The sequence below is a fragment of the Acipenser ruthenus genome, chromosome 14, assembly GCF_902713425.1.
Source record: "Acipenser ruthenus chromosome 14, fAciRut3.2 maternal haplotype, whole genome shotgun sequence".
Lineage (NCBI taxonomy): Eukaryota > Metazoa > Chordata > Actinopteri > Acipenseriformes > Acipenseridae > Acipenser > Acipenser ruthenus.
The window spans coordinates 15,526,057-15,542,631 of record NC_081202.1 but is presented as its reverse complement, the minus strand read 5'-3'; the positions used below and the strand labels follow the sequence as shown (position 1 = coordinate 15,542,631).

General features: G+C 35.4%; 1 protein-coding gene across 3 annotated transcripts in view; it reads right to left on the bottom strand.

The window, feature by feature from the left end:
• Positions 1-16,575, bottom strand: part of LOC117419990 (MICOS complex subunit Mic19) — an 84,723-nt gene that overhangs the window by 25,968 nt on the left and 42,180 nt on the right. Inside the window, exons 5-6 of one of the 3 annotated variants that reach the window (XM_034033458.3) lie at positions 6,101-6,115; positions 3,693-3,776 (exon numbers count right to left, since the gene is read on the bottom strand). The exons of 1 other annotated variant lie outside the window; for it this stretch is intronic. In XM_034033458.3, the coding sequence (XP_033889349.1) occupies positions 3,693-3,776; positions 6,101-6,115 (99 nt within the window). The remainder of the gene's footprint in view (positions 1-3,692; positions 3,777-6,100; positions 6,116-16,575) is intronic. One more of the 3 variants, XM_034033459.3, reaches the window with a different exon arrangement.

Here is a 16,575-nt window from a genome sequence, read left to right as displayed (position 1 = left end):
GCAGTGTATGCCAACATTCAACAGTGTGTTTATGAAATCAAACGCTGCTGTGGTGGAAAAAAATAATCCCTAACCGAACTAAACTACGGCCAATATCATGTGTGTTCCACTGAGGCCTTTCATAAATCCCCTTGTACTTTATGTGGTTTTCATGGGATAAACTCAATCAAGAGCCCATAAACCATAACAGGAAAACTGACAGTATACATTTTGAATTGTATGCAGCCCATGATTGAGCATGATGGCTATACTCCTAAATTGAATGGGGAGTTGGATAGATGGATAGCTTTAAGCGTCTTTGTAATGTTCTGAGACCAAGCTTCTTTCAACAGACCACACAGGATTGGCAAGGCCCTTGTGGTAATTTTATGGTCTTGACGGTATTGATCTACAGCTATGCAAGGCATGAAGTTTAGGTCATGAAGGGCAAGGCAATGTTGCCTTCGTTGGGCGTGAAGATTCAGGGGCACCAAGGCAGTTCTTGGAGGCAAAAAGACAAAACAAAAATCCAACCCAAGGGCACCAAGCCGATTTCATACTCATTCATAAAACAACAAAAAAGAAATACAGTTATACATTATGTTGATGAAATTTTAATTCAAACAAAACACAAATTAATGTTTTCTGAGTGATTCACACAGTAATTGCTTCAAAAACTCAGTTGCACACCACTGACTAATCCATAGATTAGACTAGAGGCTTAGATACAGCCTTAGTGATACAACAGCACAAATAAGCGATGTCAGTGAAGGGAAAGTTTAATAAATAATAAAAAGATAGATTTGCAGGCAAACTGGCTGAAGATTTACCCATGGCTGGAGTTTAATAACGATAGTGGTCAAATGAGTTGTTCGGTCTGCAGTGTCTCGATTCAGGAAAAAAAAAAAACGGTGTGCTGTTTTTAAGCATACACATTCTATCCCCTTTTGTGAAAGCACACGTTTTACTAGTTAAAAAGAAGAACTACGTAAGACAGTGAGAATGTATTACACAAAAATAAATGAAAACAGAGAGCTGCTACTTGAACCATTTCATAGACACTTGCTCAATTTTTTTTTGGTGTAAGAATTTTAGCAAAACTAATATTTATCTACCTATTTTGTGTTCTTTTTTAGCGTTGGCGTTTTGGGGAGAATAACAACAAATTACAAAACAGCAACGGTCATTAAAATGTCTTTATAACAATTAGCAATTTATATACACTGAAGACATGAAAGGAGTCAGAATGTGTATTGCACAGTTGCATTTTAAAGTATTGCAATTTTAAGCCTGTTCTATCACAATTGTTTCATTCTGTCTACTCTTGTCCTTTGTGCAGTACTGTACTTGACAACTGTAGGTTCACATTATTATTCTTGTTGTCGGGGATGAATTTTTCTGCACCCATTGCTTACCTGAACAGTAGGTAAATCCTGCCGCTTTAAACAGCTCTTCTTCCTTCTTTCTTTTTAAATGTTTTTGAGTTTGCATGGGGCTCACAGATGAAAAAAAATCAGTGATTGAAAATTGCTGGAAGCACGGTCATACTGAGCTCAGTCTAACAGCATCCCTCCCTCTGTTTACCCATCATTAACCAGTGATACAGTAAGTCCTTCTCATGGCTTAGTGCTGGGAGGTGCACAATAAAAAGAATGGCAACAACAATACATTATGATAATGACTAATTTTGCTTTGCGGTTATTTCGTGCCCTGGCAATGGCCAAAAGTTTTGCGTCACCTAGAATTTTAGGATTGAGATATAATTAAAAAAAATAAATAACTAAAATTAAAATATATATATAATTTAGATATTTTATTCATCATGTAATCAAAATAAACTACAAAATTATATTGCAAAATTCAACAGTATTTCATGTTACATTTAGACATGTTACATTTTTCAATTTTTGTCAGTTTTTTGCCAAGTATTATTATTATTATTATTATTATTTATTTTTTTGCAGACGCCCTTATCCAAGTACATGTGAAAGCTACAAAGCGCTATGTAACTCAATATGTTAAAGTAACATTATTCAGCGGGTTTCATTCAACTTCATTCCAAAAGGTGATTCTAAACGTTTGGCCATAACTCTACGTGGAAAACAGTAATGTTTATTTCAACAGGACTGGGACTTAACGGGGTTCAGGGCCAAGTATGTAGAGAGGTCATCAGCAAACCCAGAGACTGATGCCATAATTAGATACAATAGTGAATGTTTTTGTTTGTTTTTTTAATTAAAAAGAGATTGAAAAAGGAAAAGATATTTGAGTCAAGAAAGAATGGTCCCTCAATCAACTTGGCCTATAAAGTTTTCTTCAGAAAATACAAAAACAGACAAATAGTTTAAAAAAAACCACACATTTCTCACAGAATGTAAGTAAAAAGCAGCCCTAAACTACTTTTTAATTCTTATTTAGAACCCCCAGGCAATCACTGCCATGGCATAGCACTCTATCCTCAGCATACTATAAAAGGATACAGGTTGAGATCATTAAATTAGTCCATGGATTGATTGTTCCTAATAATTTCAACCAATGAGATTAGAATGCAAGTACATTCCAGGAATGAAGCACCTCTGTAGTGAATAGTTTAGTTTAATTGGATTTCTCTTAAAACCCTGACACATCACAACAGTGAAATTCTATTTACTGCATGAAGCGGGATGAATAATACCATATAATACACGCTGCCACTGACTCACAGCACTGTGATCCAAGCTCACATAGAGGTTAGTAATCCTTGACATCCAAGATAATATATAACAGTAGATTTACCTGGGGGGTGGAAAAATACATGCAATATAACAAGGTGCGATATGTGTGTGTGTGTGTGTGTGTGTGTTGTTTGGGGGTTTGTATGGCAACTACAGGGTTGCATGCTATTTTGTTTAGAAAAAGAATTGTCACTCATTTTGTACAAAATATCTCCATGTCAGGGAAGCAGAGTACTCCACTTGCTGTCTAACCACTGGACCACACAGCCTCCTACATCAGGTATTTTTATAGAAAGAACATAAGAACATAAGAAAGATTACAAACGAGAGGAGGCCATTCAGCCCATCTTGCTCGTTTGGTTGTTAGTAGCTTATTGATCCCAAAGCCATTCATTCTCTTGTTTTTAGTGGGGAAACCCAGTTATGTATGTTAGATTTTATTTTCAAATGATTTACCATTCATGACGGGGACTATCAGAACCTCCAATATAGTTCCAAACCTTTTGGCAAACCCATGGATTTCATTAACAATGAAGAAACATTTCTCATAATATGGGTAAAAGCAGAGTATTTGGAAGAGCTACTTCTACTTTGTAAGCCAGACACCATCAACTGTAATCATGTCAGACAAAGCAATGAACAGCTTCTGCAACACAAACAATCTAGCCAGTCTTGTGGCCTCCATACACTCTGTTCTTTCATTTACTGCAAGACTGATGAGACACTACATTAAACTGCCGTCAACTACCCTTGGTCTGGTTGTCCATCTAGATCAAATGCTAGGTGGTTGTAAAGTCACTTGGAGGCAAAATAACAATGGTGGATAAAAGGTATTAATGTCACAGAACACGGAAAGTTAGGTAGTTAGGTAGGTACGTACAGTAGAGTTGTCTCTTGCTTCTTGTCATAACTTTCACTGTGACCTGACACCACAAGGGCTCTGTGGCACTCTGAATGTTAGAAGCATTTTTGAAAATAAAACAATACAAAGAAGCTCACCCTGTCCTCCAGTCTGGCTAATTGTTCTTTATAATATGCATCCTGCTTCCTCAGATCTCGATCCTTCTCCTCCAGTTGTTTGGCCTGCAGTAGAGAAAATATATTATATATATATATATATATATATATATATATATATATATATATATATATATATATATATATATATATATATATATATATATATATATATATATATTATAAAGTGACTATGTAAAACAAAGAAATCTATTAAAAACAAATCTTAAAAAAAGAGGATTATAGAGACGGAGTTAAGAAAAGTGGATAAACTAAAAAGAGATGATCTACTAAATTATAAAAATAGAGATAAAAAGGTCAAAAAAGAGTCCCATTAATAATGACTTACTCTAAACTTTTGCCCAATATTTCTAAAATAGTTTGGAAACACTTGTGGATTCTACATAATTCCGAAAAATTTTAAAAAGTATTTCTTAAGGCCCCAGTTGTAGCATTCAAAAGAGAAGCTAATTTAGGTGATATTTTAGTTCACAGTAAACATAAAAGAATAATTGACAAAATAGGTTCTACGAACATGTGCACTAGTAGATGTAAAGTGTGTAAATACAGACAAAAGTAAAAATATAATTAAACATAAGAACACCACATATCCACTAAAAACTAATACCTACTGTAAAAATAGCAATGTTGTTTATGGAATAGCCTGTGAAAAATGTGATGAAATCAAATAAGTTGGAGAGACTGGAACTACTTTATATGAAAGAATTCAGAACCATCTTTCATTAATTAGAAATAAAAAAATGAACGAACCAATAGTACAGCACTTCACCAGTCAGGGACATGACATAAATGATGTAAAGTTTGTAGTATTAGAACAGCTCAAATTAGACAATGCGACATATAGAAGAATAAAAGAAAGTAAATGGATAAATAGACTGAACACGATTATGCCAGCGGGACTCAAAAGAAAAGAAAAGAATGAACTAATTAACTTCAATAAATATATAACATTTAAATAAATAAACAAAATTCATTCAACAGTTGTGCATACTGATGCGCTGAGGAGGCCAAATCTAGACTGATCCTCAGAGCCAGCATTGCATGATATAATAAAAATATAAGTTTATGTAAAGTGGTGTTAATTAGAATTAATACAGATTCAAAAGACAGAAGTAAAAATGATGTCACAATATATAGAACACCATTACATCATGTAAGAATAAATCATGGATTTGAATGTAAACAACAACAAGTAGTTGTCATGCCGTCAAAAACCTATAAATATCTCCAATGTTTTGATTCAAACAGGCTCCCTTGAGAAAGATATGTACAACATATCGAAACGTTGGGCAGCTGGCTCTTTGAGCCAATATATATATTATATATTATATATATATATTATATATATATATATATATATATATATATGTTCATTTAAGATATCCTTCTCAGTATGACATTGCAAAATCTGTATGGAATACGACAGGTACACGATACAGGAATAAAACATTGGGAAATATTATTTTCGACATTTTCTTTGTTATATGCAGTGTATGGTGGTTCTTTCATCATTCTGGTCTCAGGCAAATTGATCTATTCTTTCCCGGCTATCATTAATAAATAAGGAGAGGTCAAAGCAACAATATAAAATGCTGCAAATAACTCAAAGTATTTCACCTCTAGCTTACAGCTGAATACCAGTCCATGTTGGTAGACTGGTGACCAAAAGTAATGTCCATCTGAAGGCTGTACAGCAGCACAAGAGACACTTTGGGCCTGAAGATGCCAGTTTCCAGGCAACCATATTATATAAAAAAAAAAAAAAAAAAAAAACACTACAGGAGCCTGGTGGCTGAATTGTATTCGCCACTTGATTGAGGAAGGGCCTTCTAGAGTAGACTGGAAACACACTTACTGAACAATGTAGAACAACGTAAAGTATGTTTGCATTGTGGCTACCTGTGACTTATGGGGCTAGTGCTGTCATTCAGCATGTTAAAACTAGTAAGGAAATTGAATTCCACTAATTTTATTATTTAGGGATGTGATTATTAAACTTATACTCCTATTATCTGGTACGGTACCAAAACATGAAAAGTACAGCAAACAGTTTTTCTATTATATCTTAACACATGGTTTTCAATACTATCAATAATGGGTGTAGTTTAGGAAGGCTACAAAATCGGCAGCATTTTGCACATTTGAAATGAAAACATGTATTTTTAGTGTCATACAGTACTTTTACAGCATATCAAAATCCTTATGACAATACAAGAAATCGAAGAAACTGGATAATGCTAAATAAATGTGTATAGCTGCATGCTGAAAAAGGACTAACTTAATTTGCTAATACTTTAAGTTTCTATTCTAGTCTTGCGCAATCTATGAATTCTTAACAAAATTAATTAAAATATTTCTTCTGTCCTTACCTTTGTTTCAGTTTCCTGAAGCATGCAAGCAAAGAGATAAAAGTTATTAATCCTATACAAATACATGCTCAGGCTTTGCACACAGATATTGACTCCACCAGCTAGCTTATATTGTATAACAGATTTAGTTACTACAGGAGCTCAAGGGCATGTCATTTATTTTTTATTTCAATGACTACAGAGAAGCTGGGGTTGCATTATGGAAGTAAACCTACCTGACTTCAGTTTAATTCGCTTGATAATAAAAACAGACATTTTTATTAAAAATACCTATAAATATGCAGATTAAATAATCACAGACTGATTTAGTCTGGCTATCGACATGCTATATTGCAATTTTCTTTTCAATATTTGGTGAAAAATGTGGGCTACTCTGTTTACAGTTCATAAAGAAATAAGCAAATAGACATTACATTTCATTAGTAAGCAGGGTTTCCTGTGTAGCAGAATTAAACTACAAGCCTACAAAACATTAACTCTATCTATAAAGTCCATAGTTAACTTTGGAAATACATTTATAACAAACCGTGTCATAAGACAGTCTTCATGGGATTCCTGGAATCTGATGCAAATATATTTGTTTCTTGCATTAAATTAGCGAGTTTAAAGCACTAAATGAATACAAAATATTAAAAGAAAACCTTTGCAACTATTCTTGAAAGATCATAATTAAATCCTCCTTTTAAAGTTGTTGGCTTTTCTCCAGATACAATAACCAAAAAATAACTCATTACAAAACTGACCCCACTGAAGAGGTGCAGTAATCAAGGTTCTGCTGATGACAACTTCTAGCAATCAGTCAATAAGCTTTTCAATGGCACCACCTTCCCTATTTACAGAGATTGCAACACTACTGTGACCTTGACAGCTTTACTGAATTGTGGTGTTCCATAACAGCTCTGATTGCCTGTTAAGAAACCTTTTACAATAAAACAAAGATTACGGAGACCCTCATGTTGTACCCATTCAATAAATAGCATCCACTGACTACAATATTAGGCTTTTACGCTCCACCTTTGTAAGGTCCTAAGAATATTTCTGCTTTATAGGTGACCCTACAAGCACTGAGGCGATATTAACATGGTGGCTCTTCATAATTTTCAGGTAGCTTTCTGTTTAAATTCATTCATGTTTTCACTTCAGGGTGCCAATGCCAGCACAGCAGAATTTTTTACATTAAAAACGCAGAGCTTCTCTGCTCCCCTCAGGTCTGACTCTCTGAATCTGCATGTGATTGAGCTCATCTTCTCCCCTCTGCCCCACCCCCTGTGAGTGTTTACTGATGGGATTGCATCTGTGCAGGAGTCTTCAAAGTAACAGAGCAAGTTAAGAGCGTTGTGCTAGAATTACAAATACTGTATTGAGCTACAATGCCTTCCGATGTTTGGCAATTATTTCCTAAAGGAAAACGACAAGAAAAGTAAAGCAAAGAAAGTAATGTTTGGGATACTCCGGTAACACAACTAATTTGCGTGACCATTTAGTGAGATGGCATCCTACAGTAATGCTGGGCAGATTATAAGCAAGTGCCAGTTGTCACTTAAATTAAAACATAATGTGGACACTCCTGTTCCTTAACACAATTAAAATATAAGCCATAGACAACACTCTTGTTACTAAACTGCTGTGGACAGTGATCACTTTTTTTAATTAGTTTTTTTTTTTTTCTCTCTTGATTGGTTGTTACTCTGACTTGTTATGGATTTAAGCAACTTTTTGGTTCAAATTAAAACAAATAAGGTAATAATAATAATAATAATATATTTAACTAATATATGTATAAACTGATGTAATCAATGTAATATGCATAATAGTTTTACTAGCAATGTTACACAGTAATCCACAGCTCCACGACTGCGTTTTTTTCTTCTTTCCTTTCAGAATGATATCAATAGCGACGAATTAGGCATCATCCCACCCTTAGTAAACTTGATGGTAAAATTGTATTGATGGTTTGCAGAACAAGATCTTACTGAATATCAATTAGCTAGAACAGAATAATTAACAGCTGCAGTGTTTTTAATTAGCTGGATGCCACAGCTTAGTTGTAAATGTGAAATTATCCTGCAGGGTTCACTGCTTCCCAAAACTTCCCAAAGTCACCCAGAAATAAAACATGTGTGTACATTTATGTATACAAAACATATACAGTTAATGGTCAGCTGGTAATACTGAACAGGCTTTAAATTACTCATTTGCTTTACTATTCTATATAGAGATGTCCAAAGCCCAGTACTGACAAAGCTTGATAAGTTTGGCATACTGTAATCTACAAACAAAGGAAGCCTGTGGACATGAAATATGTATTATAAAAGCAGGGTTGATGTTAGCGGAACCTGTGGAGTCTGTTAGTGGAGCCTTCTGAGCGAGCTAGTATAACGAATTAATGATATTTATACACTGGGGAATGAGAGGAAAACACAATAGTTTCCAAAACTGTTGCTCGAAAACAAAGTTGGTGTAAATGGTAGTTTTTTTTAATTTCTTTTTTTTACCTTCAATGCTTACATTAATATGTATTGGTATAAGCATGCTTTATGACATACAGAGCTTAAAAGTGTCCCTTTTGCTGATTACAAAATGCTATGTTCTGTCGCTCAGGTTAGATTAAACATAGGAAAAAACATGTCTCTAACATATCACAATAGTTTTAATGAACCCACAATTAGACAATTTAATAGATTGGAAACAGAGTAGTAACAGAGCAGAAGAAACCTTAAAGAGGTTTGGATGGAATCAGTTTTACTATATTAGTATACATTTGCGTACTTCCATTACTGGGTAGTGCAGACATTACAATGCCTGCATAAGGACTGCAAGTCCTTCTGTTGAAAAGTTGAAAATAAAATCACAATGCATTTTGACTAACTGAAGGCTAGGTTTATATTAACATCCTGAGCAGAACTAAGCAATTCAGTACCTTAATCCGATACTATAGCTTTTTAAAATCAGAATAAAACTCATCCAGCCAAAAGTGATTAACAATTACAGTATTCTTACATTCTGTCGGACGAATAAAGGTTTGCCTTTGGTATAAAGAGCCATCCAATCATAGAGTATCACAAAACCTCCATCAGATATTGCACAGTTGTCAGACTATTTTTAGGGTCATAATAGAGTCAAAAAACAGCCCCCTTTGGTTCAAGGTGGGGATGAACAAAATTTTGTTGAGGATTACATTACTTTTGCCAAGATTTCCATTTGCTATTCATAATTTAATTTGTAGATTTCAGCAGTGGAAGATTAGCAGATGTATGCTGGAAATGTGCAAATCCCTTTAAAAGTTATAATTTTTGAACAAGCCCCTTCTGTATTCCGGTCACAGAAACTCAGAAATTCTGCACAGTTGCATAATTTTTAGATCGAATGCTGTAATGTAATTTACTGTAAAAATGTGCTGTGTTTATGTAATACAGCTGCCATCTTAATTAACATAAGTTTATTTTAAATTTCTTGATCTGTTGGCACAAGCAATCTGACAAAAAAAAGTAACCAATACTAAATATGAACGTCCTTCTATTTACATCTGTAAAGATAGCAGTACTATATTAATGTGTTGTAGTCGTCTGTGATCATAGGAAAAAAATACATTTACCAGAACATTTGCCTTTGATAACACAATTACGTTGATGCAGTACATCAGACATTTCCCTAAAAGGCTTAATAACCGTGAGAGAATTAAGGTAAATTAGTATTGGCCACATATGGATGATACTGGGAAGGTCAGTTTTGCTACAACAATATTCTTGACTGATCTGCAAAAGGTCAATAAGGTCTTTGAGCTATTCAGGGAATTAGTCAAAAATATAGAAAATGAAAAATTACTGTGTTTAAGCCAAACGGTACACAGCTTTATCAGCGTTATAAATGGAGATTAAATTAATTTTAAAACACAACTGATTATTTTCGTTTCAAAAGTGATTCACTCATTTTGTCTGATCACAGGCCAGACTGTCACAGAACAGCAGACCACTGACAGTGACACTGAAATCTTTTCAGAGATGATAAATTACAAACATTACAATAATGTACAGTAGACATAAGGATTTATAAGATGGTATTGTATAAATCAGATAAGACAACTTCAGCAATGAATATGGAAAAAATAAACATTTCTTTACTCACCATTAAACCATGTCAGTGGTACAAATTTTCTGATGCAGTAAAGTTCAGATAGTTATTTGTAATCCAGAAATACAGGTTTATTTTCCAATATGGTAATGCCATAACAACTATTTACATGTTTTGCATCTTGATGATGCACACACAATAATTAAAGTCTCTATATAATTTTAAAAGTGAGTGCTGATATTATGACTAGGTTTCTGTCAAAAATAGTAACGTAACTGAAATACTGTAACTTACTTACTCGTTAGGTAAGCAAGGAAATTAAGAAACAGACAATCCACAGTCCACAAAACGATTTCCTCAGAGGGGGCGTTCAATAGCAGTTGTTTTGTTCCCGCCTGTGTTGTTCTAGGTGACACAAATTTTTCACCAGCACGATAATTGCTGGATGAAATCAGCTTTTCTGATAACGACAATCTTAAAAATTGCATCATAACCTCTTCTTGACCCCTTTTCAATCCACTCTTATCCACATGATCACTGCAGCTAGTTATATCCATTTTCATTACTATATACTGTACTCAAGACGCACTTTCGCAACAGCCTTGACTTGAAGGCGAGCTGTATTTTTCATACATCTTATTTTCATTACAAAAAAAACAAAAAAACAAAACAAAACAAAAAAAAAACCTTGCCTTATATTTGGGCTAATACGGGGAGATATATATATATATATATATATATATATATATATATATATATATATATATATATATATATATATATATATATACACAGTGCCTTGCAAAAGTATTTAGACCCCTGACCAATTCTCTCATATTACTGAATTACAAATGGTACATTGAAATTTCGTTCTGTTTGATATTTTATTTTAAAACACTGAAACTCAAAATCAATTATTGTAAGGTGACATTAGTTTTATGTTGGGAAATATTTTTAAGAAAAATAAAAAACTGAACTATCTTGCTTGCATAAGTATGCAACCCCTGTGCTGTGGAAGCTCCCAGTTTACACCGATGAAAGAAATTGCCCTAACGAGGACACAATTACCTTACCATTGGCCTCTACCTGTGAACCATTAAAGTTGCTGTCACATTTTCTGGATAAAAAACCCACTGTTGAAGGATCATTGGTCAGGCTGTGAATCTGAAGGAAAATGAAGACCAAAGAGCATTCTACAGAAGCCAGAGATAAAGTAATACAAATGCATAGATTAGGGAAAGGGTACAAAATAATATCCAAGTGTTTGGATATCCCAGGGAGCACAGTTGGATCAATAATAAGGAAGTGGAAGCTGCATCACACCACCCAGGCACTGCCACGAAAAGGCCGTCCCTCAAAAGTCAGCGCTCAAACAAGAAAGAGACTTGTGAGAGAAGCCACAGAGAGGCCAACAATCACTTTGAAGGAGCTACAGAGTTCAGTGGCTGGGAGTGGAGTAATGCTGCACCAGTCAACCATATCAAGAGCTCTGCATAACACTGGCCTGTATGGGAGGGTGGCAAGAAAGAAACTGTTACTCAAAAAGTACCATCTGAAAGCACGTCTGGAGTTTGCCAGAAAGCATGAGAGTGACCCAGCTGCGATGTGGGAAAAGGTTTTGTGGTCAGATGAGACCAAGTTAGAGCTTTTTGGCCAAAACTCAAAGCGCCATGTGTGGCGCAAACCTAACACTGCCCATGCCTCAAGACACACCATCCCTACAGTGAAGTATGGTGGTGGCAGCATCATGCTGTGGGGATGCTTCTCATCAGCAGGGACTGGGCATCTTGTTAAAATTGAAGGAAGAATGGATGGAGCAAAATACAGGGAAATACTGCAAGAGAACCTGCTTCAGTCCGCTAAAAACTGAAGCTTGGGAGGAAATTCACCTTTCAGCAGGACAATGATCCCAAGCACAAGGCCAAAGCAACATTGGAGTGGCTCAAGAACAAAAAGGTGAATGTCCTACAGTGGCCCAGTCAGTCCTGATCTCAATCCCATTGAGAATCTGTGGCACAATTTGAAAATTGCGGTCCACAAGCGTTGTCCAACCAACCTGAACAACCTGGAGCAAATCTGCCAAGAACAATAGGCCAAAATCACTCCGACACTGTGTGCAAAGCTGGTACATACTTACCCCAAAAGACTTAAAGCTGTTATTGCAGCGAAAGGTGGCTCTACCAAATATTAATGTGTGGGGGTTGAATACTTATGCAATCAAGATATTTCAGTTTTTTATTTTTCTTAAAAATATTTCCCAACATAAAACCAACGTCACCTTGCAATAATTGATTTTGAGTTTCAGTGTTTTAAAATAAAATATCAAACAGAACGAAATTTCAATGTACCATTTTCAATTCAGTAATATGAGAGAATTGGTCAGGGGTCTGAATACTTTGGCAAGGCACTGTATATATATGTGTGTATGTGTTCATGGTGGTTTCCTATAAAAACAAAACAAAAAAAACCAACGTTTGACATGCACTGAAGGTACCGCACGTGACTTCAGCCTGACTCGTTGCTTGCTTCTCAATCCCATGCTATATTCAAGTAAGTCGTCCTCCAGATAATCATTGTTGAGAAAGTGCGCGCCACAAAACAGAATTCTTTTGGTGAACGGATTTCACAGTGAAGTCCTCTCTTTTGACTTGTACAAACTGCACCCAGGAGCGAAAAATACATCACTCTTTCTCCCTGGAAAGTCATGAACCCGATGCCCTGACAGGCTGGAGTTCATGCAACCCCCGCACACGTATTCATCATATTATTATTTATTTATTTATTTATTTATTTTTCTGTTATTTATTTATGTGTTTTTGGTAGGTGTGGTCCGTGATCCACATTAATCACATTTTAATGGCTTATAAAATGTTTTTTAAAATAATAATGCTAATATTCTTAATAAACACTGCTGCATCCATTTCAGTGATAAAACAAAAAAAACCTGCAAGATACACTTTAAGTAACATTTTCCAGTAGAAATTTCTAATATATAACCCTTTGGGCTTTAACAACTCTATAATTAAGAAAAAAAATGGCTTAATCATGTGTGGTACAATTGTTGAAGTTACACTACAGAACAGTGCTTTCTTTAATTGCCTTATTTGTACCAGTTTTTCAGTTGAGATTTACACCATGCCAATTGTTGCTTTTGTTCTGCTGATAAAACAGTTTCAGGAAGAACTATACAACTTGAAAATTACCTTACACATACATAAAATTATTAGTAAATAACACATTTCTAAAAAGGAAGCATTAAATTAGTATAATGAGGGTCTCAGAGAGAATTCAGGTCTATAAGATTTGAATTTCATGTTGTTACTGTTGCCTTTGCTTTACTTAATATCTCTGTTACTTCATGTTTATGCTATCATTACCAAGCCCCCCCTCCTCAAAGTTTTGCTGAAAGGTTTCTGTTTGAGGACTATAAGGTTGCCTAGCTTAGTTTAGATTCAGAGTAACCATGCATTAAAACATGTCTCTCTCTCTCCCCCCCCCCCCCCCCCTTCGCAGTTTTAAATTGACTGTCAAAAGCAGCTTTTCTGACACCTGTATCTAACCATCAATCCACTTCTGCTATGTTTCAAGGTGTATTGGCAGCAGTCAGTGCCAATTAAGAACCTAGATAAGCACCCCCTCTCTTCCAGGTTATGGCACTGCCAATTAGAGCACCTGCTTGACTTCTTTTTGGGTCAGGCCAACAGAAAGGAGCAAACCCCACACACATCAGTTGAATCCAAATTTCAATGATTTCAAATGATATTGACAGGGATTTTATTTAAATAAATATTTAGTGTTAAAAGAGCAATTTGGTATGGGTCTGAAATATCAGTTACAGTAGTAACAAATGCATTTCTTACATCTACTAGAGTAAGAGTGTTGCAGGGGAAAAGGTTAATGGTTACACTCTGGTGTACCAATTGTTCTTAGGGAGAATACATGTTAGAGATTTATAGAGGGCACAACTTATTAGTTTTAAAAATGTCCAGATAACAGTTAAGATAACGGCAATGTTTAAGAAATCAACGTCAGTATTTTATACCTTCTGCCATGTCACAGTATAAATGGATATATGCGCAGACTAGTGAAATGATAAGGCTTGTATTTGAACTGAACTTTATGAAAGACTGATCACTAGTAGGGCAGCAGTGTGGAGTAGTGGTTAGGGCTCTGGACTCTTGACCGCAGGGTTGTGAGTTCAATCCCCAGTGGAGGACCCTGCTGTTGTACCCTTGAGCAAGGTACTTTACCTAGATTGCTCCAGTAAAAACCCAACTGTGTAAATGGGTAATTGTATGTAAAATAATGTGATATCTGTATAATGTGAAATAATGTATAATGTGATATCTTGTAACAATTGTAAGTCGCCCTGGATAAGGGCGTCTGCTAAGAAATAAATAATAGTAGGAGTTGGTTTGCCTAGCTTGAGCACAAAAGTTGTTATTTTAAAAGAGAGAAAGTCTATTATAGAGCCCATGTCAAAGACTCTCAACCTAAATGGCTTTCAATGTGCACCCCTACTGAGGAGAGTGCTGTTCAAGTTGAATTTATGCTTCTGAACACCTGAGTATTTTAAAGCTACAACAATGCACTGGAAAATTACCACTTAAAATTCATACATCTGTTTCAATTTTTTTTTTGCAGCTCCCCCACCACCCACATCAGAAGTAATTGTCTTCATGCAAACTAAAATGCAAACTATACAGTAGCCTATTACTTTAAGTTATTTGGCAGGATTCTTATTTATGTTTGCTCAAAAGGCTCTGAAGAAGCCTGTACTATTATAAATTATTCATATTGATTTATGCAACTTTTTCTGCAAGCAATTTTAACTTTTTATATCAATTCCTAATATTAAAAGGTTCCCCAATACATGGGTCTACATCACACTATAATCACTTCCAGTAAAGCAATACTTGTAATGAGACTGGCCAAGGTTATAAATGTATGTATAATGCAATTCCCCTATTTTAGACACTGATTTTAATATCAGGTTGTGCTGGCTGTTGCTGTAGGTTTCCACTGCCACTAGAAAATAACTATAATAGTTAATACAATCTATAGCATATGAACAACAATTTACCTCTAATAGGAACTTTAGTAAGAACAGACCATTACATTATTAAATTGACTTGGATATAATGAAAGAATAGTATGTAGAAAATGTCTACTGTAACCAAAAACTTTTATGCTGCACTGTGGACAATTTATTAAAATAATAATAAAAAACAAAACAAAACAAAAAAAACATTTATGTGCTGCTTACTGAAAAAACAAAACACAAATACAAAACACAAATACTTGGGACAGTTGTTGAAAGACATGTTTTGCTTGTAAGACCTTTAACTACATTAAAAAAAATAAGGTGCCAACCCCTTACCAAGTTTTATAAACTATTTTAAAACGGAAATGCATCTAAAAATCACCATGGTTTAGATCGGTGGTTCCCAACCTTTTTTCCTTGGAGCCCCCCCTACTTGTATCTAAGAAAAGCTGAGCCCCCCCCCTGCCCCCCCCCCACACACACACCAAAAGAATAAAGTGATTCATTCCAAATCTTTATTGGCAAAAATTTACATGAATTATAATTTTTCTTTCCTTTTCTCTTTGGTTCGCCCTGGTTATCTTTGTGTATAATTAACTGTAGGCCTATACACACACATTGTTACCAAAAGAATAATAATGATTCATTATCAGCGTAATAAGTGATTAACAGGACCTATATAGCTCTGTCCTAGATTGTTGCATACACACATGCACATCATGTGAACACTGGTTTTGACACAGCTATAAATGTATGTGTTATAAAAATAACAATAACTAACAATAACAAAACAGTAACTTACAATCAATAACTTTTTCCTTCCTTAAAAAACTAATGGCCACCTTGGGCCTGCATACCTCTGACCAGGGATGGGATGTCAGGTGTGATGCTAGTGACAGCCAGCCTAAAGTCCTGGTGGACATCGAGCCTGTTACGGGCTTTTGTTTTTATTGTTACAAGCGCGCTGAAGGCCGTCTCAGACAGGTACGTGGTGCTGAATGGTAGAATAACCCTTGTAGCCACGTGTTTGGCCAGTCTGGGTGCAACAGCGTGTCCTTTGACAATCCAAAACTTTTTGTATCCGTTCTCGTGGAAATATTTCTTTGACACAGAATCGGCTTGAAGGTCAGCAAGCTCATCTTCACAGCAGAGGTATTCCACGTCCTCGACACTGCAAACGTAAGGGTCCATCACCCACGATTCCTTTGATAAGTATTCATCAACATCGGCAAAACTGGATTTAATTTCCTCCCGAAGCATGTTCATGTGCCGGGTAAATTCAGTGCGTAAAGACGCAGGCACAGTGCCACCAGACTGTTTCATCAGCAGTGGAAATTGTTGTAGCTCCCCTTTTGACATT